Source organism: Ranitomeya imitator, chromosome 3 (genome assembly GCF_032444005.1).
Source record: "Ranitomeya imitator isolate aRanImi1 chromosome 3, aRanImi1.pri, whole genome shotgun sequence".
Taxonomy (NCBI): domain Eukaryota; kingdom Metazoa; phylum Chordata; class Amphibia; order Anura; family Dendrobatidae; genus Ranitomeya; species Ranitomeya imitator.
Genome location: NC_091284.1, coordinates 832,485,987 through 832,513,440, shown reverse-complemented (window position 1 = coordinate 832,513,440; position 27,454 = coordinate 832,485,987). Strand labels below are relative to the sequence as shown.

The window sequence follows — 27,454 nt, the reverse complement described above, 5'->3', positions numbered from 1 at the left end:
CTGTTACTATGTTACTATGTTACCCTAGGCTTATACTTGAGTCAATAAGTTTTCCCAGTTTTTCGTGGCAAAATTAGGGGGTTGGCTTATACTCGGGTCGGCTTATACTCGAGTATATACGGTATTTATAAAGGGTGTTATATGTATTGGATTTATAGGACAAGTCTTAAGTCCGGCTTCAGAAAAAGTCAAATGGCTGAAAATTGAGGTCAGCCTGTAAAAAACTCCTGTGTTAAGATAATAATAATTAACATGCGTGTAAAGACTGGGCCTGGACACACATTAACCTGGACATGTATTATGGCGCAAAAACCCTTCGGCTCCCTGCACTGCAATGCTAGCCAGTGATGCATGGAGCATTGCAGTAACGTCATGCGCTGCCTGTGTCAGTGTACCAAAATCAGCTGCCGCCTCCTGCACCGGCTACAGAAGAGAACACCAGGTGACCTGGGAGCTGAGGAAGGTGAGTAAAATAATTTGTTTCTTTTAAAATGTGCTGGAGAAGAACGGATGGGAGGCAAAATGGGGACATTATACCAGGATGAGGACATTACACCAGAATGGGCGACATTATACCAGAATAGGGACATTATACCAGGATGGGCGACATTATGCCAGGATGGGGATACTATACCAGGATGGGGGACATTATACCAGGATGAGGACATTACACCAGAATGGGCGACATTATACCAGAATAGGGACATTATACCAGGATGGGCGACATTATACCAGGATGGGCGACATTATACCAGGATGAGGACACTATACCAGGATGGGGGACATTATACCAGGATGGGCGACATTATACCAGGATGGGGGACATTATACCAGGATGGGCGACATTATACCAGGATGGGGGACATTATACCAGAATAGGGACATTATACCAGGATGGACGACATTATACCAGGATGGGGGACATTATACCAGGATGGGCAACATTATACCAGAATAGGGACATTATACCAGGATGGGGACATTATACCAGGATGGGGCATTATTCCAGGATGGGTGACATTATACCAGGATCGAGGACATTATACCAGGATCGAGGACATTATACAAGGATGTGACATGTGCACTTGGTTGCGCTGTATATGTGGGGATACTATTGGTGGGATAGGTTGGTGCTCTGTTGGGGTATGCCCGTGGGGGTGGTTATCGTCATGGGAACTATAATGCTATAGACTGATTGGTGGTATGTTACTGTTTACAAATGTAGGGATAGGAGCTCTATTGTAATGATATCTGGTTATAAATAACGATCAGAGTTATTATCCATCTATGGTTTGAGGGGCCAGTATGCTAGTATCTTTATGGAACTGTTTTTTCACTTTTGTATTAACACTCTATTGGTGCTATGTTAATGGGGTGGGAGGGGTTCTGTGTATATAATGGTGGTTAGAACGCTGTATACTGTGCTTGATAAAGGTCTTGTGACCGAAACGTCGCTACAGGAGGCAGGATAAAATGTAAGCCTTTATTTTTTCACTACCCAGCATGGCGCTGTCTTTTTGTCCTTTGTGGTCATTATACCAGGATGGGGACGTTATACCAGGATGGCACATTATACCACAATTTGGACATTAAACCAGGATGGAAGTCATTATACCAGGATCGGCGACATTATACCAGAATGGGGACATTATACCAGGATGGAGGACATTATACCATGATGGGTGACATTATACCAGAATGGGGACATTATACCAGGATGGAGGACATTATACCAGGATGGGGGACATTATACCAGGATGGGACAGTATTCCAGGATGGGTGACATTATTCCAGAATGGGGACATTATACCAGGATGGGCGACATTATACCAGAATGGGGACATTATACCAGGATGGGGACATTATACCAGGATGGGCAACATTATACCAGGATGGGCAACATTATACCAGAATGGGGACATATATACCAGGATGGGCAACATTATACCAGAATGGGGACATTATACCAGGATGGGCAACACTACATAATGGGGCCATTATACCAGGATGGACGACATTATACCAGGATGGGGACATTATGGGGGCCGACTGAAACGCGAAACCCAATGCAAGTCAATGGGGAATCGAAGTTTGGCAGTGAGTGGAGGACAGGAAAACACCTACAGTGCCCATTTTAATGCCAAAAACATCAATTCTTATTACTTAAGCTTGTCAATCTTAATTTACTTTATAATAATAGTTAGGGTATGTTCACACGGTGCGGTTTTTGCTGCGGATCCGCAGCAGTTTTCCATGCAGTGTACAGTACAATGTTACCATATGGAAAACAAAAACCGCAGTGCCCACGATGCAGAAAATTCCGCGCGGAAACGCTGCGGAAAAAAAGAAGTACCATGTCACTTCTTTCTGCGGATTCCGCAGCGGTTTTCACCATGCACCAATAGGAAAGTGCTGTTGAAAACCCGCAGAGGAATCCGCAGAAGAAACCGCAGTAAAATCCGCAGTGAAAACTGCAGCGGTTTTGCACTGCGGATTTTCCAATTCCGCTGTGGAAAAATCCGCAGCAGAATCCGCATCGTGTGCACATACCCTTAGGCATTGAAAACTGGGGGTCATTTGGCTAAAGTTGTGGGGGGTAGGGCTGGCTCAAGATTTCGTGGGCCCAGGAAACGTGGAATATGTCACGGTGGTGGAGCAGGGAGAAGTAAGAATTTCAACTTTGCAAGTGCTGTGATCTCGAGCAAGCAGGGGGGGCCCACTATTTGGCACTGGCACAGGGACCCTCATAGTACGGCGGTGTGTTTGACGGCGGGCGGCGCCTCCCACTGCCAGAGACACTTTTGCCCTGTGCCAGTGACATCGCCAACGAGTATGCCCCCCCACCTGATGATGGAACTTGCACTTTCATCTGCACCTTCCTCTGTGTCACCGTGTAAGCCGGTGCTATAGCATTCGGGACGGGGCACCATAGTCTCATCAGGGTCAGATTCTGGCTCAGTACACTGTGAGGGCAATGTAGTGATCTGAGTCAATGGAACAGCATAATAATCTGGCTGTGCATCTGTGCACTCCACGTCCGATTCATCTTGTAATGGGCTGTTCAATTTCCCTTTCTAACCCAGGAACGGTATGTGTAAAGAGCTCCATGGAGTAACCCGTTGTGTCGCCTGACGCATCCTTCACTTTTGGTTTGGGTGAAGGACACAAGGAAGCGACTTGTTCCTGACCGGGAGCATCCACTGACGACTAGCTGCTTTTATATTTGGAACTTTCTGAAGAGGAGGCGAAAGAGCTAGAGGCTGAGTCAGCAAGGAAAGCCAAAACTTTTTCCTGCTGCTCCGGCTTTAAAAGCTGTTTTCCTACTCCCAGATAAGGGAGCCTTCGAGGCCTTGTGCAGCCAGACGATGACGCTGCCTCTACACCTCGAGCCTTTGGTGCTATTGTGCTTTTGCCACTACCACCAGATGCTCCACCACCACCACCACCATCAGTACCAGCTGGCAACCACCGCCCACGGCCTCTTCCACCAGACTTCCTCATTTTTTGGAAAATCTAACCAAAATAACAACCGTTATATGGTACTGTAAAACAAGGTAGAAGGTGTATATAAACTTGTTGAGAATTTAAATCTCCCTTTCTTTTTTGGGAGACTGAACCAAAACTCAGGCCCTGTGCATAAAACAACACAATGTAAGTGGCAGAACGTGGCTGAAAGAATTATGAAAAAATACAAGGGCTGTAGTACAATTTCAATCTCCCTAGAATGATCTCAGAACAAGTATGGCAGCAATAAAAAGGACTGCTGCACACAAAAGTGTGGACAAATAAACAAGAGAACTGTGCAGAAAGGAGCAACAGGATTTTTGCTTTTAAAAAAGCAGTTGGTTTGCACAGCGGCGTACACACAGCAATGCAGCTATCTGGGAGCCTTCTAGGGCAGCCTAATAAGCTACAGAGCTGATGCACAAAAATATAAACTCCACTGTCCCTGCAAACAAAAGGTGGTGTTGGGCAGTGGAAATCGCTACAGCACAAGCGGTTTGGGGGTTAATGGACCCTGCCTAACGCTATCCCTGCTTCTGACGAAGCGGCAGCAACCTCTCCCTATGCTCAGATCAGCAGCAGTAACATGGCGGTCGGCGGGAACGCCCCTTTATAGCCCCTGTGACGCCGCAGACAGCAAACCAATCACTGCAATGCCCTTCTCTAAGATGGTGGGGACCAGGACCTATGTCATCACGCTGCCCACACTCTGCGTCCACCTTCATTGGCTGAGAAATGGCGCTTTTCGCGTCATTGAAACGCGACTTTGGCGCGCAGATCGCCGACCTCATGGCCGATCCCACACTGGGATCGGGTCAGCTTTCATGAAACCCAACTTTGCTGAAAGTAGGCGATTTTTGAATTTGTCCGATCCGTTTCGCTCAACCCTAGTGAACACATGTCTTTATAGCAACTGAAATGCTACAAGGGTCTACACATCTGACCAACATGCAGGTGGGCCCATCGGACTTTAGATACACTAATGATAACTGATAATTAATAAAATCTGACATTGCTTCCTGTAATAAATCTCTCCTGAACGTCTTCAGCTGTGAGCTCATTAGGTCATTAGGGATTGTTCCTGTTACACAGAGGTCTGTATAAAAAGCCGAAAGTGCAGGCACTGACAGGCAGCAGCAAGCACCGCCAGGCAGCAGCAGGCAGCAGCAGGCAGCGACGGGCAGCAGCAGGGGGCACTACAGGTCGGCACTACCAGGGTCCCATAGCCTCAAGGTGTTCGTGGGGCTGAACCCCCCATATTTCTTCTATTTTCAAGCTCTCTGCTAGAAGTGAATAACTGGAGACTTCAACAGAACTAACACAGCTGCAGGTTTGTTACAATTGTGTCCTGTTTAGAGAATTCGTAATGTATGTAAGAAGTAATGTATGTGATCCACACATCGCAGATGGCACACTTTGCAATCAGTTTCATTAATCAAAAACAAGGAATGATATTCTAAAGGAAACAGGAAAGAATTCAACAAAGATGAAAGCTACATGTTTAATTGTATTTATACATTATTGGCGGAGTTACATAGGACTGCAAGTAGTAGTGTATATGTATGAGTAAGATGTGCCTGAATGTTTTATTTATGTGTAATGTATACAGGTGTGAAAAGTGAAAATATACCGTATATGTAATCTATGTTCATATTTTACACCTGGTTTCACAGATCTTATGGCCAATGACTCCACTTCCTTCTATTTTGTCCTTGTTGGATTTTCGGGTCTCAAGGAGAAGTTCTACCCTGTGTTGGCTGCACTCATGTTCTCTAATTACAGCTTCTCACTTTGCGCCAATACCATCCTCATCATGATAGTCCTCCTGAAAGAACATCTCCACCAGCCTATGTATATCATTATCGCCAATCTGGCCATGTCTGACCTGCTCTTTGACACCACCACCTTGCCCAAGGTCATCTCCAAGTACTGGATGGGTGCAGAGTCCATCTCCTTGTCCACCTGCTTTCTCCAGATGACCATCGTCCATACATTGAATGCTCTTGATTCGTTAACCCTCCTACTAATGGCCTTTGATCGCTATGTGGCTATTTGTAAACCTCTCCGATATCACGCCATCATCAATAATCGGGTCTCCATATTCCTATGTTTAGCCGCCTTGTTTGCCGCAGCTTCAGTTGGGATATACGTCATGACATTGGCGGTGTTTCTTCCATACTGTGGTCCTATTAGAATAAACAACTTGCACTGTACTGTTTCGAGGGTGGCGATCCTCTCCTGCATGGACTCTTCTGCCAATAGAAGGAATGCATTCTACATTAGTCTGATAATCCACATGGGTCCGTTCTCACTCATCGTAATGTCCTATATTCTAGTAATTATAAATATCCGCACCACAACCCGCCTAGAAACTTGGCAAAAAGCCCTAAACACCTGCATCACCCATTGGACTATCATCATCATCTTCTACATACCTCGAATCGTTGACTACGCCTACCAGTGTCTGGTCATCCCCGACCCTGAAGTCACGGTGCTGATGAATTCTGTCTACACTTATGTGCCGCATATTAGCAGCCCCATTATATTCTGCCTCCAAAACAAAGAGATAAAAAGGACTCTGGAAAACATGTGCAAGAATTTTGGTTGTTTCTGGAAAAATGTGGAAAGAAGGGAACTGTCTACCCATCATACTGTATAATATGTTTTTGAATGTTTGTAATATCCATATATTTTATTTTTTCAACATTCCTTTTAGACAAATATTAGAGAGAAGAACTTCTTTTGGTGATGGGTGTAATGTATTGTAGACAGACTCCTCCTCTTGTCTTCATTCCAGGTGCACCAACAGCTCGGTGTTACATTGATTTGGTGGTGGATCAATGGTGAAGTCATTTCTCAAAAATATCTCAGGAGCCATTTGTCAACACAGCAAGCCAAGTCCCATGTTCCTTGTACTACTGTGGGCAGCCTGTGTGGCCTAAACATGCTCCCGTGGTTGCAGCATCTCCAGACTTGTCTCCATCCAGCCCATCGGGGATGTCATTGGCCGTTGATCACACAAGAGTTGCCTGCAGTGTCTCTGGACTTGACTCCATCCATCCCAATGGGACATCATTAGTCGGTGATCACATGGGAGCTGCTGACACCCTGCGATCGTTCTCTGGGGTGCCGATCTACTGGCAGAGGGGGTGCTTTCCTCCTATCAAACTCCTCATGTGCCGATGTCGCTCTTGATAACAGCATGTGAAGGGTTAGCATGCTTTGATCATCATATACAGTACAGACCAAAAGTTTGGACACACCTCATTTAAAGATTTTTCTGTATTTTCGTGACTATGAAAATTGTACATTCACACTGAAGGCATCAAAACTATGAATTAACACATGTGGAATTATATACTTAACAAAAAAAGTGTGGAACAACTGAAATTATGTCTTATATTCTAGGTTCTTCAAAGTAGCCACCTTTTGCTATGATGACTGCTTTGCACACTCTTGGCATTCTCTTGATGAGCTTTAAGAGGTAGCCACCGGGAATGGTTTTCACTTCACAGTTGTGCCCTGTCAGGTTTAATAAGTGGGATTTCTTTCCTTATAAATGGGGTTGGGACCATTAGTTGTGTTGTGCAGAAGTCTGGTGGATGCACAGCTGATAGTCCTACTGAATAGACTGTTAGAATTTGTATTATGGCAAGAAAAAAGCAGCTAAGTAAAGAAAAACGAGTGGCCGTAATTACTTTAAGAAATGAAGGTCAGTCAGTCCAAAAAATTCGGAAAACTTTGAAAGTGTCCCCAAGTGCAGTGGCAAAAACCATCAAGCGCTACAAAGAAACTGTCTCACATGAGGACCGCCCCAGGAAAGGAAGACCACCTCTGCTTCTGAGGATAAGTTTATGCGAGTCACCAGCCTCAGAAATCACAGGTTAACAGCAGCTCAGATTAGAGACCAGGTCAATGCCAAACAGAGTTCTAGCAGCAGACACATCTCTACTACAACTGTTAAGAGGAGACTTTCTGCAGCAGGCCTTCATGGGAAAATAGCTGCTAGGAAACCACTGCTAAGGACAGGCAACAAGCAGAAGAGACTTGTTTGGGCTAAAGAACACAAGGAATGGACATTAGACCAGTGGAAATCTGTGCTTTGGTCTGATGAGTCCAAATTTGAGATCTTTGGTTCCAACCACAGTGTCTTTGTGCGACGCAGAAAAGGTGAACGGATGGACTCTACATGCCTGGTTCCCACCGTGAAGCATATAGGAGGAGGTGTGATGGTGTGGGGGGGCTTTGCTGGTGACACTGTTGGGGATTTATTCAAAATTGAAGGCATACTGAACCAGCATGGCTACCTCAGCGGCATGCTATTCCATCCGGTTTGCGTTTAGTTCGACCATCATTTATTTTTCAACAGGACAATGACGCCAAACACACCTCCAGGCTGTGTAAGGGTTATTTGACCAAGAAGGAGAGTGATGGGGTGCTACGCCAGATGACCTGGCCTCCAGTCACCAGACCTGAACCCAATCGAGATGGTTTGGGGTGAGCTGGACCGCAGAGTGAAGGCAAAAGGGCCAACAAGTGCTAAGCATCTCTGGGAACTCCTTCAAGATTGTTGGAAGACCATTCCCAGTGACTACTGTTGTGAATTCTGTTGTCGGGCTCCCTCCTGTGGTCATGAATGGTACTTCGGCTGGTTCTGTCCATGGACTTCCTCTGGTGGGTGTTTCTGAGTTTCCTTCCACAGGTGACGAGGTTAATTCGTTAGCTGGCTGCTCTATTTAGCTCCACTTGGATCTTTGCTCCATGCCACCTGTCAATGTTCCAGTATTGGTCTAGTTCACTCCTGGATCGTTCTTGTGACCTGTCTTCCCAGCAGAAGTTAAGTTCCTGCTTGTTTTTCTTTGGTTTGCTATTTTTCTGTCCAGCTTGCTATTTTTATTGTTGTCTTGCTTGCTGGAAGCTCTGGGACGCAGAGGGAGCGCCTCCGCACCGTGAGTCGGTGCGGAGGGTCTTTTTGCGCCCTCTGCGTGGTCTTTTTGTAGGTTTTTGTGCTGACCGCAAAGCAACCTTTCCTATCCTCAGTCTGTTCAGTTAGTCGGGCCTCACTTTGCTAAATCTATTTCATCTCTGTGTTTGTATTTTCATCTTTACTCACAGTCATTATATGTGGGGGGCTGCCTTTTCCTTTGGGGAATTTCTCTGAGGCAAGGTAGGCTTTATTTTTCTATCTTCAGGGCTAGCTAGTTCCTTAGGCTGTGCCGAGTTGCATAGGGAGCGTTAGGAGCAATCCACGGCTATTTCTAGTGTGCGTGATAGGATTAGGGATTGCGGTCAGCAGAGTTCCAACGTCCCAGAACTCGTCCTTATTATCAGTAACTATCAGGTCATTCCGTGTGCTCTTAACCACCAGGTCCATTATTGTCCTGACCACCAGGTCATAACAGTACAGGTGGCCCAAAGTACTAATGCATCTCAATAGAGGGATAAGAGAAGTTCTGAGACCATTTTTTTTTTCTTTGCAATGTGTTTTGTCTCTCTTTTCCCCTTTATCTCTGGGTGGTTCAGGACACAGGTGTAAACATGGACATTCAAGGTCTGTCCTCTTGGATGGATAATCTCACTACAAGGGTACAAAACATTCAAGATTTTGTGGTTCAGAATCCGATGTCAGAGCCTAGGATTCCAATTCCTGATTTGTTTTTTGGTGATAGATCTAAGTTCTTGAATTTCAAAAATAATTGTAAATTGTTTCTTGCCTTGAAACCTCGCTCCTCAGGTGACCCTGTTCAACAAGTAAAGATCATTATTTCTCTGTTACATGGTGACCCTCAAGACTGGGCATTTTCCCTTGCGCCAGGAGATCCGGCATTGCATGATGTTGATGCGTTTTTCCTGGCGCTTGGATTGCTTTATGACGAACCTAATTCAGTGGATCAGGCAGAGAAAATCTTGCTGGCTCTGTGTCAGGGTCAGGATGAAGCAGAGATATATTGTCAGAAGTTTAGAAGGTGGTCTGTGCTCACTCAGTGGAATGAATGTGCCCTGGCAGCAATCTTCAGAAAGGGTCTCTCTGAAGCCCTTAAGGATGTCATGGTGGGATTTCCCATGCCTGCTGGTCTGAATGAGTCTACGTCTTTGACCATCCAGATCGATCGATGCTTGCGTGAGCGTAAAGCTGTGCACCATTTGGCGGTACTATCTGAGCATGGGCCTGAGCCTATGCAATGTGATAGGACTTTGACCAGGGCTGAACGGCAAGAACACAGACGTCGGAATGGGCTATGTTTTTACTGTGGTGATTCCACTCATGCTATCTCCGATTGTCCTAAGCGCACTAAGCAGTTCGCTAGGTCTGCCACCATTGGTACGGTACAGTCTAAATTTCTATTGTCTGTTACTCTGATTTGCTCTCTGTCGTCCTATTCTGTTATGGCATTTGTGGATTCAGGCGCTGCCCTGAATTTGATGGACTTGGAGTTTGCTAGGCGCAGTGGTTTTTTCTTGGAGCCCTTGCAGTATCCTATTCCATTGAGAGGAATTGATGCTACGCCTTTGGCCATGAATTGGGCCTCAGTACTGGACCCAATTGACCATGTGCATGGCTCCTGCACATCAGGAGGATATCCGCTTTCTGGTGTTGCATAATCTGCATGATGTGGTCGTTTTGGGGTTGCCATGGCTACAGGTTCATAATCCAGTATTGGACTGGAAATTTATGTCTGTGTCCAGCTGGGGTTGCCAGGGGGTGCATGGTGATGTTCCATTTTTGTCTATTTCGTCTTCCACTCCTTCTGAAGTTCCAGAGTTTTTGTCGGATTACCGGGATGTATTTGATGAGCCCAAAGCCAGTGCCCTACCTCCTCATAGGGATTGCGATTGTGCAATTAATTTGATTCCTGGTAGTAAGTTTCCTAAGGGCCGATTGTTCAATTTATCTATGCCAGAACACGCCGCTATGTGGAGTTATATAAAGGAATCCTTGGAGAAAGGCCATATTCGCCCGTCGTCATCACCGTTAGGAGCAGGGTTCTTTTTTGTGGCCAAGAAGGATGGTTCTTTGAGACCTTGTATTGATTACCGCCTTCTTAATAAAATTACAGTCAAATTTCAGTATCCTTTGCCGTTGCTGTCTGATTTGTTTGCTCGTAATAAAGGGGCTAGTTGGTTCACCAAGATAGATCTTCGAGGGGCGTATAATCTTGTGCGTATTAAACAAGGCGATGAATGGAAAACAGCATTTAATACGCCCGAGGGCCATTTTGAGTACCTGGTTATGCCATTCGGGCTTTCCAATGCTCCATCAGTATTTCAGTCCTTTATGCATGACATCTTCCGAGAGTACCTGGATAAATTCCTGATTGTGTATTTGGATGATATTTTGGTCTTTTCGGATGATTGGGAGTCTCATGTGAAGCAGGTCAGAATGGTGTTCCAGGTCCTTCGTGCGAATTCCTTGTTTGTGAAGGGGTCAAAGTGTCTCTTTGGAGTTCAGAAGGTTTCATTTTTGGGGTTCATTTTTCCCCTTCTACTATCGAGATGGACCCTGTTAAAGTCCAGGCCATTTACGATTGGACTCAGCCGACATCTGTAAAGAGCCTGCAAATGTTCCTGGGCTTTGCTAATATTTATCGGCGCTTCATCGCTAATTTTTCTAGTGTTGCTAAACCGTTGACGGATTTGACCAAGAAGGGTGCTGATGTGGTCAATTGGTCTTCTGCAGCTGTAGAGGCTTTTCAGGATTTGAAGCGTCGTTTTTCTTCTGCCCCTGTGTTGTGCCAGCCAGATGTTTCGCTCCCGTTTCAGGTTGAGGTTGATGCTTCTGAGATTGGAGCAGGGGCTGTTTTGTCGCAAAGAAGTTCTGATGGCTCGGTGATGAAGCCATGTGCTTTCTTTTCTAGAAAGTTTTCGCCTCCTGAGCGTAATTATGATGTTGGTAATCGAGAGTTGTTGGCCATGAAGTGGGCATTCGAGGAGTGGCGTCATTGGCTTGAAGGAGCCAAGCATCGCGTGGTGGTCTTGACAGATCACAAGAATTTGACTTATCTTGAGTCTGCCAAACGGTTGAATCCGAGACAGGCTCGATGGTCGTTATTTTTCTCCCGTTTTGATTTTGTGGTTTCGTACCTTCCAGGCTCTAAGAATGTGAAGGCTGATGCCCTGTCAAGGAGTTTTGTGCCTGACTCTCCGGGTGTTCCTGAGCCGGCGGGTATTCTCAAAGAGGGGGTAATTTTGTCTGCCATCTCCCCTGATTTGCGGCGGGTGCTGCAAAAATTTCAGGCTGATAGACCTGACCGTTGCCCAGCGGAGAAACTGTTTGTCCCTGATAGATGGACTAGTAGAGTTATCTCTGAGGTTCATTGTTCGGTGTTGGCTGGTCATCCTGGAGTCTTTGGTACCAGAGATTTGGTGGCTAGATCCTTTTGGTGGCCATCTTTGTCACGGGATGTGCGTTCTTTTGAGCAGTCCTGTGGGACTTGTGCTCGGGCTAAGCCCTGCTGTTCTCGTGCCAGTGGGTTGCTTTTGCCCTTGCCGGTCCCGAAGAGGCCCTGGACGCATATTTCCATGGATTTTATTTCGGATCTCCCCGTCTCTCAAAAGATGTCGGTCATTTGGGTGGTTTGTGATCGCTTTTCTAAGATGGTCCATTTGGTACCTTTGTCTAAATTGCCTTCCTCCTCTGATTTGGTGCCATTATTTTTCCAGCATGTGGTTCGTTTACATGGTATCCCGGAGAACATCGTTTCTGACAGAGGTTCCCAGTTTGTTTCGAGGTTTTGGCGATCCTTTTGTGCTAGGATGGGCATTGATTTGTCTTTTTCCTCGGCTTTCCATCCTCAGACAAATGGCCAAACCGAACGAACTAATCAAACTTTGGAAACATATCTGAGATGCTTTGTTTCTGCTGATCAGGATGATTGGGTGTCCTTTTTGCCGTTGGCTGAGTTCGCCCTTAATAATCGGGCCAGCTCGGCTACTTTGGTTTCGCCGTTTTTCTGCAATTCTGGTTTCCATCCTCGTTTCTCTTCAGGGCAGGTTGAGTCTTCGGACTGTCCTGGTGTAGATACTGTGGTGGATAGGTTGCAGCAGATTTGGACTCATGTGGTGGACAATTTGACATTGTCCCAGGAGAAGGCTCAACGTTTCGCTAACCGCCGGCGCTGTGTGGGTCCCCGACTTCGTGTTGGGGATTTGGTTTGGTTGTCGTCTCGTTATGTTCCTATGAAGGTTTCCTCTCCTAAGTTTAAGCCTCATTTCATTGGTCCGTATAAGATTTCTGAGGTTATCAATCCTGTGTCATTTCGTTTTGCCCTTCCTGCTTCTTTTGCCATCCATAATGTGTTCCATAGGTCGTTGTTGCGGAGATACGTGGCGCCTGTGGTTCCATCCGTTGATCCTCCTGCCCCGGTGTTGGTTGAGGGGGAGTTGGAGTATGTGGTGGAGAAGATTTTGGATTCTCGTATTTCGAGACGGAAACTCCAGTACCTGGTCAAGTGGAAGGGTTATGGTCAGGAAGATAATTCCTGGGTTTTTGCCTCTGATGTTCATGCTGCCGATCTGGTTCGTGCCTTTCATTTGGCTCATCCTGGTCGGCCTGGGGGCTCTGGTGAGGGTTCGGTGACCCCTCCTCAAGGGGGGGTACTGTTGTGAATTCTCTTGTTGGGCTCCCTCCTGTGCTCATGAATGGTACTTCGGCTGGTTCTGTCCATTGACTTCCTCTGGTGGGTGTTTCTGAGTTTCCTTCCACAGGTGATGAGGTTAATTCGTTAGCTGGCTGCTCTATTTAGCTCCACTTGGATCTTTGCTCCATGCCACCTGTCAATGTTCCAGTATTGGTCTAGTTCACTCCTGGATCGTTCTTGTGAATTGTCTTCCCAGCAGAAGTTAAGTTCCTGTTTGTTTTTCTTTGGTTTGCTATTTTTCTGTCCAGCTTGCTATTTTTATTGTTGTCTTGCTTGCTGGAAGCTCTGGGACGCAGAGGGAGCGCCTCCGCACCGTGAGTCGGTGCGGAGGGTCTTTTTGCGCCCTCTGCGTGGTCTTTTTGTAGGTTTTTTGTGCTGACCGCAAAGCAACCTTTCCTATCCTCAGTCTGTTCAGTTAGTCGGGCCTCACTTTGCTAAATCTATTTAATCTCTGTGTTTGTATTTTCATCTTTACTCACAGTCATTATATGTGGGGGGCTGCCTTTTCCTTTGGGGAATTTCTCTGAGGCAAGGTAGGCTTTATTTTTCTATCTTCAGGGCTAGCTAGTTCCTTAGGCTGTGCCGAGTTGCATAGGGAGCGTTAGGAGCAATCCACGGCTATTTCTAGTGTGCGTGATAGGATTAGGGATTGCGGTCAGCAGAGTTCCCACGTCCCAGAGCTCGTCCTTATTATCAGTAACTATCAGGTCATTCCGTGTGCTCTTAACCACCAGGTCCATTATTGTCCTGACCACCAGGTCATAACAGACTAGTCCTTGAAGCTCATCAAGAGAATGCCAAGAGTGTGCAAAGCAGTCATCAAAGCAAAAGGTGGCTACTTTGAAGAACCTAGAATATAAGACATAATTTCAGTTGTTTCACACTTTTTTGTTAAGTATATAATTCCACATGTGTTAATTCATAGTTGTGATGCCTTCAGTGTGAATGTACAATTTTCATAGTCATGAAAATACAGAAAAATCTTTAAATGAGAAGGTGTGTCCAAACTTTTGATCTGTACTGTACATGCACTGTCTGATCAGCATGGCCTACGTATCCATTGTGGAGCATTGTGACCTGTGCTTATGACGGATATATACGTGAGATGGAGATAAGGGGATAAATATGTTACCATTAATCCCACAGTATCCGTCCTTCAAAACTTAAAATAAATAAACTCATCAAATCCAATCAATTTCCAAATGTTGTCACTGCTCCCGATATTACCCCTATGTAAATTCGCATGTCAGAGGCTTTCGTTTACCTGGTTGCCCCTGGTTACGTCCTGTAGCTCAATGATTGGTCGCACATGCTCAGTAGCTGCTGGTTATTCTTCTACAATGGGTGCCCCCTCTCCTTTCTTTCTGGCGCACCATCCTCTCTAACAGCTCCTCTCCGACCCCATCGCTCGTCCATCTGATAGAATAAGAGCAGAAGTACTGGCGACTGAACCACTGCTGGTATTTCTAATTCAGAGCTTGAATAATTCTAACCATTGTTGTTATCATGGCCGCCTCATACCTATACATACAATAGAATACAACCGGGCCTTATCAAAGAGATAAACTCTTTCTGTTGTCCATAGCAACCAATCTGAGCATCACAATGACCATAGCAACTAATCTGAGCATAGCCAAGCCATGTCCATAGCAACCAAACCGAGCATAGCCATGTCCATAGCAAGCAATCTGAGCATAGCCATGTCTATAGCAACCAATCTGAGTATAGCCATGTCCATGCGAAACAATCTGAGCATAGCCATGTACAAAGCAAACAATTTGAGTATAGCCATGCCCATAGCAACCAATCTGAGCATAGCCATGTCTATAGCATCTAAACTGAGCAGAGTTATGTGTGGCGCCCCTGAGGGTCCAGTGGCCACAGAGGTACTGCACCTCATCCAGAGGTGTGGTACTCCGCTCTTGGGTAAGGAGGGGGCACTACCCGGGACTCCCACACTAGCATCCAACACCACTCCAGGCCAGGGGATCTGGGTGGACCCTGTTAAGAGAGGGCCCCATCTCAGGCTGGAGGGGGGATTAAGTAGAGGGTGTGGGTGGAGTGTGACAGTTGGAGGGAAAGTAGTTAGGAGTTGGTGGGGAGGAGCTGAAGAAAGCAGACGTGAAGAAAAAAGCTCCAGTGAGAGAAGAGGCACTAGGGGCCAGGGAAGTGAGGAGTCCACCCGTGGCGCTCAAATCCACACCGACTGTAGTTGGGTGGAAAGACCAGGTCACAGTGGGGGATCGGCCCCAAACTAGTGAAGGAACTGCAAGTCTCAGCTAGCTGACCAGAGGCTCTGGTATCTGTATGTGCCACGGCCAAATCCACACACATTCGCTGAAAAGGCAGCCATATAGGATCAAGGGGACCAGGAGAGGGTCGCCCGACAGGATCCGAGGCTGCTGGCTTGGGACACTGTGAGGGAGGCGCAGGGCAGGAGGGCGAAGCCAGCGCAGAGAGATGGCCTGGGAAGGTACGCAAGAAAGGGAGTCTCGGAAAAGTGCACCCAAATTACCTGTGAGCGGGCTGTACCACAGACCAGGAGGACACAGGACCCGGCTGGGATTGTACCCACAAACTGTGAGTAAAGTGTGAAAACTGCACCCTGCTGTGTCCTCAGAATTATTACTGCATCACCTGCCCTGCACTACCCCAGTTCATCATTGACTTTAACACTTTAACTGCCCTGGGGCCTAGCTCTACCCGTGGAGAGCTGTAACATCTCAGCTGCGTCACCAACCGCCCCAGTGGACATGAATCGCAGAGTCGGCCATTTTCTTATTGCCGAACACCACAGGTGGCGTCACAAATAGTGATGAGCGAGTCTACTCGTTGCTCGGGTTTTCCAGAGCATGCTTGGGTGGTCTCCGAGTATTTGTAACTGCTCGGAGATTTAGTTTTTGTTGACCCAGCTGCATGATTTACGGCTGCTACCCAGCCTGAGTACATGAGGGGGTTGCCTGGTTGTTAGGGAATCCCCACATGTATTCAAGCTGGCTAGTAGCTGTAAATCATGCAGCTGAGGCAACGAAAACTAAATCTCCGAGCAGTTACAAATACTCAGAGACCACCCAAGCCTGCTGGAGAAAACCCGAGCTACGAGTAGACTCGCTCATCACTAGTTACCTATAAACTTTATTCCCCTTCATCTTAATTTTTGGACACCCATGGCCACGGACCGGGTCACTGCTGCCGTGACAACGCCCAAAGAAATGTCGGACCCGGCCCGAGTACCCCATGGCCCTAGCCTATAGCAACCAACCTGAGCTGTGCTTTAATTTTTTAAACAGCTCATGTAAAATGTAAGCTGCAATGTGATTGGTTGCTATGGGCAGCAAAAAGAAGAGGACGCAAAAGGGAAGATATCTAAAACAAAGGGCGGTGGGGGGATACAATTCTTAGAAACTATGGCCGGCACCATGTATTTTCAGTTCTGCCCTGGTGGCCTCTGGCAGATCACAGAGCTTATCTGTGCATAGAGGAAAACAGTGAGAAGGAAATGTGGTTTACAGTGGTCACATGGGCAGCACTGAGGCGCACAATTATGGAGGACCTGGGGAAAAAGATGTAAGAAATGAACCACTGAGGATCTGAAGGCCGGGGTGGATGTTATTAGCAGAAATGAGTGAATATTTCAATGTTTGGTTTGGCTTACGTTTGCCGAATTTGCAATATTCGACAATTTATTAGTTGAATATTCGCCGATCATAACCAGATGCAATTGAAATCAATGGGAGAACAAAACAAACGCACAACACCTTATAACGGCCCCAAATGCTGCCAAAACACATCAAATAAGGGGCGGACACCAGGAAAGTGACCTCAATTCACCCACAGTACATGGCACAGCAGCAATCAGCCAGGCATGAGGTATCGGGGTCTGGGACAGCATTTACAGCTTTCAACTGAATGTCACAGTAAGGCGAGGTGGGAGAGGGATTGGTGTAGACCTCCTGTGCTGGGTGAGGGATCGGTGTAGACCTCCTGTGGTGGGAGAGGGATCGGTGTAGACCTCCTGTGCTGGGTGAGGGATCGGTGTAGACCTCCTGTGGTGGGTGAGGGATCGGTGTAGACCTCCTGTGGTGGGAGCCCTGATACCACATGCAACACCTCTACCTGCTTTCATGCTCAGCCACACTCAGGTGGCACAAATATCAGTTTTGCAGACTGCCATTGTCAGGAAAATGTAAGGATAGTAGTTGAGTCCACGGAAGTCGGAGGCCTACTGCTACAGGCAGCACGCATGAAGGAGACCCAACCAGGAGTGTTCACATTTACAAAAATTATTGGCAGACACAAAAGTGTCATCAATTGTCAAAGAGTAGAACTAGCATAAAGAGGGGGGGCCGTATGGGGCGCAGCTAAAAGGAAGCCCCCACATGACTGCGTTGCCATGGGGAGCAGTGCAGTATGTTTTAAAATTAAGCAAGGGGGTCCCGGGATTGGTAGGATAGGATTGGAGGCGGGGATTTTGTGGAAAGGGGAGGGGGGGCTTGGAAAAATGCGGGAAAGGGGGATCAGTTCCTCAGAGACAGGCGAAGTGAGTCCCTCCCACCCTCCCTTTTTTAGTGGCATTATGAGGCAAACATAATCTTAGTTGAGGTCTGCGGTACTGTCTAATTCTTATTTTTGTGTAAAAATTTTTCTTTTCCGTTCGACTCATTAAAGGTAAAGAATTTTTGTTATTATCGTCACAGTGGCATTGGCGGGGGGGGGGGGGGGTTCTTGGAGTTGGTGATGATGCTTATAGGGATGTTCTGGCTTTTGTTACGGGCTCTGGACGGGGTGTTTACCTCGAGAGCTTTGTGGTTGGTTTGCCCGAAATGGGTTACATGGTGCCCTCGAACTGGTGGTTTCGGCTGAGGGTAAATACGTGTTTTTGGTTAAATTTTTGGGTAGGCTCTCTGCCTATTATGAGCCAGATTTTGTAGCTCCAAGAACCCTCCCCTCGAGGTTTTTACATTTACAATGTTTACATGTTATTTATGTATTTGTTTGTTAATAAAATGGCCACTGTGGCCAAATTATCCAAAAGAAATTAACATGGTGGTGTGTTTTCTTGGGTAGTTAAACGGAAGGGTTTAAAAGGGAACAGGGTAGTTGGGGTTGGGGATGTCTTACGGAAAGGATCCTTTATTGGCTATACGCGGTCATGGAGATGAACACCTCTTCCACTACAGCCAACCCAGCAGATGGAGACTACTGATGAGCGAATTTGTTCGAAAAACGATCGCCAAACATAAAACCGGCACGAATATGGTACAATCGTATTTGTGATCAGAAACCCGAACAAAATTTTATACAGTCAGGAAAAAATCAGAAACATTCAGGAAAATATTTGCGTTGCCACTAAAGGATTTTCAGCACTCTGGCTATGATAATGGTGGTGTATGATGAGCGTTTGGCACGTGTTTGAGGGGAGGTGGTTCGCACAGCTCAGAGGTGCGGCGTTCTTGTAAGCTGGAATTTATTTTTTTCCTAACTTTATGTGTGCACATTGCGACTAGCCAATCAGGCTAGCAAATCTTTACATAGCAAACACCTGGCACACCAGTGAGGAGGATCAACGCGTTTCAACTATGAAGTCTTACTCATGATCTCATGATCTTCTTGTTGAAGAACTATTTATCGCTTTAGTTGTCTAATAAAGTCTCACAAAGTCTGAACTGCCTCCACCTCCAGCTGGATCATTTTTCTTTTTGTCTTCATTTGCTGTGAAATTTACCTTCCAGCAGATTTTTTTTTGCCATTACTGAGATCTACAGACAAAGACATCAGGGCACATGTCCTACCAGTGTGTTGTGCACGGCTTTTATTGTGCTCCATGCACAGGTAGACCTTTCTAAATCTTATTTTTTCACTTGCTAATTGTGAAACAGCATGCTATATCCCACCTTGTCATTTAGTGGAGTGGTGACATTGCTCTGTGATTGTCACAGATGTGTCATAGGCTACAGACAGTCGCACTGCATCTGGCTGCAGAAGGTCTCAGCGGTTGGCTTCCTAGTCCTTCAGACTCTCGGACCCAGTGGCAACCTCCCCCTGGCTCAAATTGACACACCTGGACTGGGTGTTTATAGACTTCCTGTCTGCTTCTGTGAATCACCGGTGATATTTCCATTCTCCCCTGTTGAGGCTTGCAGCTATAGCAGTTGGCTATCTTCATCTTTGGTGCTGTTAGAGGATGTCTGTGTTACCTCTCTGAGGCTACTCAAGATAAGTGTTCCCCTTGTTTGTCTATGCCAGCTGTCTTTATTTGTAGTGGGGATTGACTAGTTTTACCCCATCCTTCCCTAAGCAGGGTTTATTGCCAGGGTTAGGCAGGGATTAGGTTCCTGCTCGTCGTTAGGTGCAGAACCTACATAGGGACGTTTAGGGCAGACAGGGTAATGTTAGATCTGCTTAGGGATCCCCAATCCCCCTTCCCTAGTTTTGGGTTCCTGTCCCCTCATTCCTTCTTGCTGCGCTTAGTCTTTCCCACTGTGTGCGTGACAGTGATTTGAGCTGTTGTGCATACATTTTTTTTTTATGGCAGTTGCTACGCTGATTCATTACCCCATAGCTCACCTTGTTATTTAGTGGTGGTGAAATTCCACTTTCTGCATAGCTCATGCACATTAAAAAACAATAAAAATTTTTGTTGTGGCGGTGATATGAAGCTGTCTGCAGACCTCACACACATTAAAAATAATTATTTTTTCTGTTGCAAAATGTGATACAGCCTGCATATCCTTCAGTCACGATATTGTATGAAATATACAATTTAAGTTAGTCTCTCTTGCCTGTTAGTGCCATGCGGTGGGCTAAAACCCATCCCTTCACAATATGTTTTGTTTGCTGAAGTGTGTGAAGCTATTCTTCTCAATACTCTGCCCTGCCCCAATCCCAGGAAGGTTTATTACGCTTGCATAGACACAAATCTCCCTTTTAAACCATGAGGTCCTTTGTTCTGTTATTGTAAGATATTAGGCAAACGATTTAAGGTAGGAAAATAATGAATACATATTGTTAATCTCCATCGACGGTTTTGTCAGCCACTCTAAACATGAGCTTCTAACCCCATCAGGTAAAAAGTAGGGATTTCTCTATAATTATGCATCACAAATAGGACGTATTTGATCTTATTAGAATGCCAACTTTAATACGAGATGAATGCTGGGTTTGTTATGATTATGACATGTTTTGTAGCAGAGTTATAGGCATTAGGCTTCTTTCACACTTCAGTTGTTTGGCGTCAGTCACTTCCGAGATAGTGACGGATCGACAGATCCATCACAATTGTTGAGAAAACGGTTCTAACGGATCCGTTTTTTTGACGGATCCGTTACTTGGGGGTTGTCTGGGAAAAGTATCTACTTTTTGGAGCATGCGCAATTGAAAAAGCGGATTGGGGCGACGGATCTGCCGAAATGACGGTCGCGACGGATCCGTCGCCCATAGGCGGCCATTCTATGGAATGGCGGACGTGACGGATCTGTCGCGATCCGCCATTTTGGCGTTGACAAAAAACGTTATAATGTCCGTCTATGTCTAGATGACGTCCGCCAAATTTCGACGGATCCGTCGCATGGCGGATGGAACAGACGACCATCCGTCACGATCCGTCGCTAATGGAAGTCTATGGGAAAATAGCGGATCTGTCAAAAAAAATGACGGATCCATTATTTGAGGAAAATGGCGGTTTTAGACTGACGCCAAACAACTGAAGTGTGAAAGAGGCCTTAGACAAACTTGTGTTAAATTTACTAAGACTGAAGAGATAGGAGGGACTGTGGAAGCCAGCCCTGGTGGTGATGTCACGGGCTGCGGTTTATAAGTTTCTGCCACTGCCAGGCCCCCGGGAGAGTGAGTTTTCTGACCTGAGAAGCCTGACTGCCGTCCTAATGCATTGGGACATATGGGAACTCCACCCACTAGCCTGGTTGCCTGCAATGTCCTGAGAACATGTGAGTGCTACCTTTTCCCATTTAATTCTTTTATTTTATAATTACCTTGTATATTTCAATTGTCTCTTTTTGTAACATCCTTGTAATATTTTTATGTAAACAGCCTTCTTTTGGAGTAAAATATTTAAAGTACTAGTTCGTTCTTCATGCTCTAAAATGTACACTGTCTCCTGAAGGGAATTACGCTACTGTTTTGGGTTAGCTTCGGACCCGTTTAATCGAAGCTGGTGGCCGCATACCGTGCACTGTGCCTTTGGGAGTCGTTGTAGTGACGGCGACATTGATAATTATTGTTCCTGCCTGTGCGGGAGTAGTTAAATCGCCTCGCTGCAGCGTGCCCAATAGCCAGTACATAGCAGGCAGCCTTTCTGGTGACTAATTACCCCAGGTGCAGTACCTAATCTGACCTGAGAGTAAGGGGGGCACCAGAGAGCTGCAAGTTTCAAGGGGAACTGTAAGTGGGATATACATAAATCCCTGCAGTTCGTGGTATATTGAAAGCAGTGGGATACCTAAAATAAGCCCTTGCTGTAAACTAAGAGGTCAATAGCCTTGTGTGTGTTTTTTTCACCCCTTCGTCACCCCGATCCGTGATGTAGGGGTGACAGTCACGGTGGGAATCGTGACAAATTGGGTGCAGCGGTGAGGATTCGTGACATATTGGTGGCAAGGCGGTGGGATCTTAGAGCATTAGTGATTTGGTTTGAGCAATCATTCCTCTCACTAAAAATTTGCAAAGTTCTTGCAGAGGACTCTGCGCAAGTAAATTTGGAGAATGAACTCAGTGTTTATTAGCTCTGAGACAATTGTTTTCTATCCTATCTTTTATTTGGCAATCATGGCTGTGAAAGGAGAAGCCTGGTACACCCAGCAGAAGAAGGACACTCTTGCTGGGATATGCATGTACCATGGCCTGAACTCCCAGGGCAAGACCAAGGTTCAAATGGTCGCTGAACTGGTGCAATTTGAAGCAGACCAAGCCAAGCCACAGAGCCCAGAGGCCGCAGAAGCCAGCACAAGCGAACATGGTGCTGCAGCAGAGGTCCAACCACTGAATGCCGGCCCGGTTAGCAACTAGGGTGGATTGGACCCCCACCTGCTGGCGGTCTTGGAGCTACTCCCCACCGATGACCGTGATGGACGTCGGCAGCTGATCCAGCAATACCAGGAGCGGGAGTACCAGCTGCAGTTAGCCCGACTGCAAATTCAGGGGTCGTCCCAGTCCAGCCGTGAGCCCAGCAGCGCTCAGATACCGAAGCCCCGGCCTGATCACTTTCCTGTTATGGAAAAGGACGGGGACTTGGACACTTTTCTGCGGGCCTTTGAGAAAGCCTTCAGGCAGTACCAGCTGCCTACACAAGAATGGGCACGATACCTGACCCCAGGGCTCAGAGGCAAAGCTCTGGAGGCGTTTGTTGCCCTCCCTCAAGAACAAGATGATGACTATGAGGCCATCAAGCAGGCTCTCATAGCCAAGTACCAGCTTACACCCGAGGTGTACCGTAGAAAGTTCCAGAACCTCCAATGTGCCCCACATGACAGCTACGGCGATGTGGTACATGGACTCAGGACCCACTTTCACCAGTGGATCCAAGGACTCTCAGTGACCACCTTTGAGCAGCTGGAAGACCTGATGATCAAAGACCAGTTCTTACATCTTTGCCCAGCTGAGGTGCGACAGTTCGTGATGGACAGAGAACCCAAAGACGAAAGCAGCGCAGATTGCCGATGCCTATGAGGCCAACCGTAGATCGGAAGTGCGGAAGCCAGTCACCACCAGCTGGAGAGGGGGTAAGCCTGCAACCAACCCCAGTACCCCTGCCAGCCAACACACCAGAGGTCCTGTCCCCGTAGCCAACAGCATCAGACCTACCACAGAACCTCGCCAGTGTTACGTCTGCAACCGGCCTGGTCATATCAGTCCCCACTGTCCAGACAAGCCAAAGAACCCCACATCCAAAGCCCCAGGGCCTAATGCAGCAGTTCTTTTGGTGGGTGGTGTGGCTGGGAGGGTGTGTGACAACGTACAGCACGTCACCATGGGAGGCAATGTTGCTACAGGCCTCAAGGACACCGGGGCTGAATGAACCCTCATCCGACCCGAACTGGCGGCCCCTAAAGAAATCATTCCGGGGAAAACCCTAACTGTCACTGGGATTGGGGGCATCAGCTGTCTTTTGCCAATGGCCCGGGTTTATATTGATTGGGGTGCCAGGAGCGGGATGAAGGAAGTGGGGCTGTCTGATAATTTGCCCACTGATGTTTTGTTGGGGACTGATTTGGGGAGGATGGTTGCATACTACGTCCCTGACACCCCTCCCCAATCTGCTAATAAGGGTAACGTTAACCCTAATGATTAGTGTTGAGCGATATCTTCCGATATCGGAAAGTATCGGTATCGGATTGGATCGGCCGATATAAAAAAAATATCGGATATCACCGATACCGATACCCAATACCAATGCAAGTCAATGGGACCAAAATATCGGAATTAAAATAAACCCTTTCTTTCCTTGTAGGTTCATTCTACATGAAGGAAAACAACTTAGAATAATGTAGGATGTATTGGGGGAGGTGGTGGAGACATTAAAGGCATAGAGGTTTAGCCCAATCAAATAGAATAGCAGGAATTTTATATTTTTTTAAGACGTTCGGAGTGACAAAGATATTGACTATGTTAAGATATTTTTTATTTTGGCAGATATTGATGTTTCACTACTTCCACGCCCTTCACCTTTTTTTTTTACTTTTCCCACACTTTCTTCTTCATCATCATCAGCATCTTTGACATCAACTTCTTCTTCACCTTATTCATCTTCTTCTTCATCTTCTACCTATTTTTTTTTTTGTTACATTCTTCATATTCTTTTTATTCAACTATTATTATTCTTCATATTCTACTTCTTCATTATATTCTTATTTGTGACAGGCATTGCCGTAGTTGTTATCTATTAAAAGTTTGAAGATTACACCTTCCGTTCTGCCTGTCACAAAAGAGTTACATTTGTCCGCGTTCAGTTTGGCCTGCAGCATCAGGCTTTATCCAGGGGCACCACGAGGAGGAACGGACTCACCCCCATACACTGCTTAGTCTTCTTCTGCATATAATTTAGATAATATCATTTGCTCTGAAATTAAGTGTTATGCTTAATGTTCTTCTGCTCTTTGTTCTGCAGCCTCTTGTTCTTCTGCTTCTCGGTCTTCCATGTCGTCGTCTCCAGGGTTGTCGTCTCCGGAGTCGTCGTCGTCGTCATCGGGGTAGTCTTCAGGGTCGTCGTCTCCAGGGTCGTCGTCATCTCAGTGGTTGTCGTCTCTGGTGTCGTCGTCATCTTAGGGGTGGTCTTCCGGGTCGTTGTCTTTAGGGTCTTTAACTTGGAAATGTAGCAAAAGGTACAAGAAGGCTAAGAAAATGCCGAGAACCAGCTGATGGAACTGGAACTCGGATGGCTACCCGAAGGTCCAAGAGCCAATGGAACTACCGAGGACCAGCTGACGTTACTGGAACCCGGTTACTAAGCAGGAGGTACCCATGCCAGAAAGCACTACCAAGGACCACCTGACGTTGGTGGAACTCGGATACCCAGACGGAGGCACCTAAGCCAAAGGCTCTGCCCGGAACCAGCTGACGGTAGGTACAAGAGCAAAAGACACTGCTGAGAACCAGCTGATGGTACTGGAACCCGGATGGGTAGCCGAAGGTCCAAGAGCCAATGGAACTACCGAGGACCAGCTGACGTTACTGGAACCTGGTTACTAAGCAGGAGGTACCCGTGCCTGAAAGCACTACCAAGGACCACCTAACGTTGGTGGAACTCGGATACCCAGAAGGAGGCACCTAAGCCAAAGGCTCTGCCTGGAACCAGCTGACGGTACTGGAACCAGGATGGGGAGCAGAAGGTACAAGAGCAAAAGACACTGCCGAGAACCAGCTGATGGTACTGGAACCCGGATGCGTTGGCCAAGTGTGCAAGAGCCAATGGCACGACCGAGGACCAGCTGACGGTGCTGGAACCCGGTTACTAAGCAGGATGTACCCGTGCTAAAAAGCACTACCAAGGACCGCCTGACGTTGGCGGAACTCGGATACCCAGAAGGAATCACCTAAGCCAAAGGCTCTGCCCGGAACCAGCTGACGGTGCTGGAACCAGGATGTGGACCAGAAGGTCCACAGGAGAGGAGAGAACAGCTAGGCCGCGAGGCTGCCGCAGTTACCGAACACCAACAGTCCTACAGGGGGAGCTTGGCCTACTGGCACTACAGAACCAGCCTTGATTGCCAATTCCCGCAGCCCACATAGGAAGCTCCTAAACTGGAGGCACCATGGAGTTGGCTAACCCGACCGCAACACGACGGGACAACGTATTGGAGTCTAAGTGACCTTGACACTACCCGGAACCAGCTGACGGTGCTGGAACCAGGCTGGGCAGGAGGGAGTACCCGTGACAAAGACACTGCCGAGAACCAGCTGACGGTACTGGAACCCGGATGCATTGCCCAAGTATGCAAGAGCCAATGGCATGACCGAAGACCAGCTGACGGTGCTGGAACCCGGTTACTAAGCAGGAGGTACCCGTGCTAAAAAGCACTACCAAGGACCGCCTGACGTTGGCGGAACTTGGATACCCAGAAGGAGGAACCTAAGCCAAAGGCTCTGCCCGGAACCAGCTGAGGGTGCTGGAACCAGGATGTGGACCAGAAGGTCCACAGGAGAGGAGAGAACAGCTAGGCCGCGAGGCTGCCGAAGTTACCGAACACCAACAGTCCTACAGGGGGAGCTTGGCCTACTGGCACTACAGAACCAGTCTTGATTGCCAATTCCCACAGCCCACATAGGAAGCTCCTAAACTGGAGGCACCATGGAGTTGGCTAACCCGACCGCAACACGATGGGACAATGTATAGGCGTGTAAGTGACCTTGACACTACCCGGAACCAGCTGACGGTGCTGGAACCAGGATGTGGACCTATTGAAGATTGTCTTCCTAGAGCCCCAACTAGCGGTGTTGCAGCAAAGGGTCAGCAGGGGGAGCAGAGTGTAGGCCGAAGCCTGCACTGGAGGCAGCTTTGTGTCTGTGTGGCGTTTGCAGGACACGTTGCCGACTACACAGCAGGGGAATAGCTGGCATTGCTGAACCCCACTGACACATTGGCGGGTGTTTTTCTCTGTGCAGCCAGCACTTCCGGGCACCAACTGGCGGTGTTAGAGCCCTGGGTCAGCAGGAGGAGCAGAGTGTAGGCCGAAGCCTAATTGAACCAATTTCAAAGGTAACCTTTAACCCCTCACAGGTGTTACAAACTAGAAGAGCCACACATTGTGCAGCAGTAATGCTGCACAAGTAAAAGGTTGCTCTTTAAATTTTGCTCCTTTTACACGCTGAATGAAACACGTATACAATTTAGCCCCTTATACAGTCAAACTGTCTTGGAGGCGTGACTTGCCTTTTTAATGAGACGCAGCACAGTTATAAAAAAAAACGCCTTGGTGCTGGGCGCAGCCTCCTGAGCGTTGTTATTTGCTGTACAGCAGTCTGCGCTCTTGTGTTATCCCTTGGCCATGCGCTGTTAGCGCTGCCCATCTTCTGACCTCATTTCATGTCGGCCGGTGCGGTTAGCGATGCCCATGAATCCCAAACCCGCAGTGTGTTTTCATAAATTCACACTGCGGGGCTGGGATTCATGGCCTTGTGCAGTAAATATATTCGCTCTCACACATGTCCTTACACCTGCTTCAGACTGGGCGGCCTCCGCTGATCCCTTATCGCATGCTATGGCCATGAGGCCGCACAGTCTGAAGAAGGCGGAATGAGATGAGTGAAGACAGGCGAACATATGCACTGCACATGCCCATCAATCACACTCTAGCAGTCAAAATAAATAAGACACCGAGGGGCGTTGCATTGGGCAGGGCGGACGCACAGGTGCAGCAAGCCAACCAATGATGTCAGAAGACAGCTAGCGCTACCAAGGGGGTTGCTGCGTGTCATTAAAAAGGAAAGTCACACCTCAAAGACGGTGTAATGGTCTCAGTGGACACATTTTTTACGTGTTGAGTTCGACGTGTGCAAGGAGAAAAAGTGAGCCACCTTGTACAAATGCAGCATTACTGCTGTACAAGGTGGCTGTTATACATAGAAACGCCTGGGGGGGGCAGGTTCCCTTTAATTTCAGTTCAGGTGTCTGCGTGGCGTTTTGCAGGACACGTTGCCTGCTACACAGCAGGGGAACAGCTGGCGTCGCTGAACCCCACTGACACATTGGCTGGTGTTTTTCTCTGTGCAGCTAGCACTTCCGGGCACCAACTGGTGGTGTTAGAGCCCAGGGTCAGCAGGAGGAGGAGAGGAGCAGAGGGTAAGCCGAAGCCTGCACT

The 27,454-nt window shown here is 47.3% G+C and overlaps 1 protein-coding gene across 1 annotated transcript in view; it reads left to right on the top strand.

Annotated features, from left to right (window-relative positions):
• The first annotated feature begins 372 nt into the window (after positions 1 to 372).
• LOC138671830 (olfactory receptor 2T5-like) overlaps positions 373 to 27,454 on the top strand; it is a 46,747-nt gene continuing 19,665 nt past the window's right edge. Inside the window, exons 1-2 of the mRNA XM_069759964.1 lie at positions 373 to 463; positions 5,178 to 6,093. Coding sequence (XP_069616065.1) covers positions 373 to 463; positions 5,178 to 6,093 — 1,007 coding nt within the window. The remainder of the gene's footprint in view (positions 464 to 5,177; positions 6,094 to 27,454) is intronic.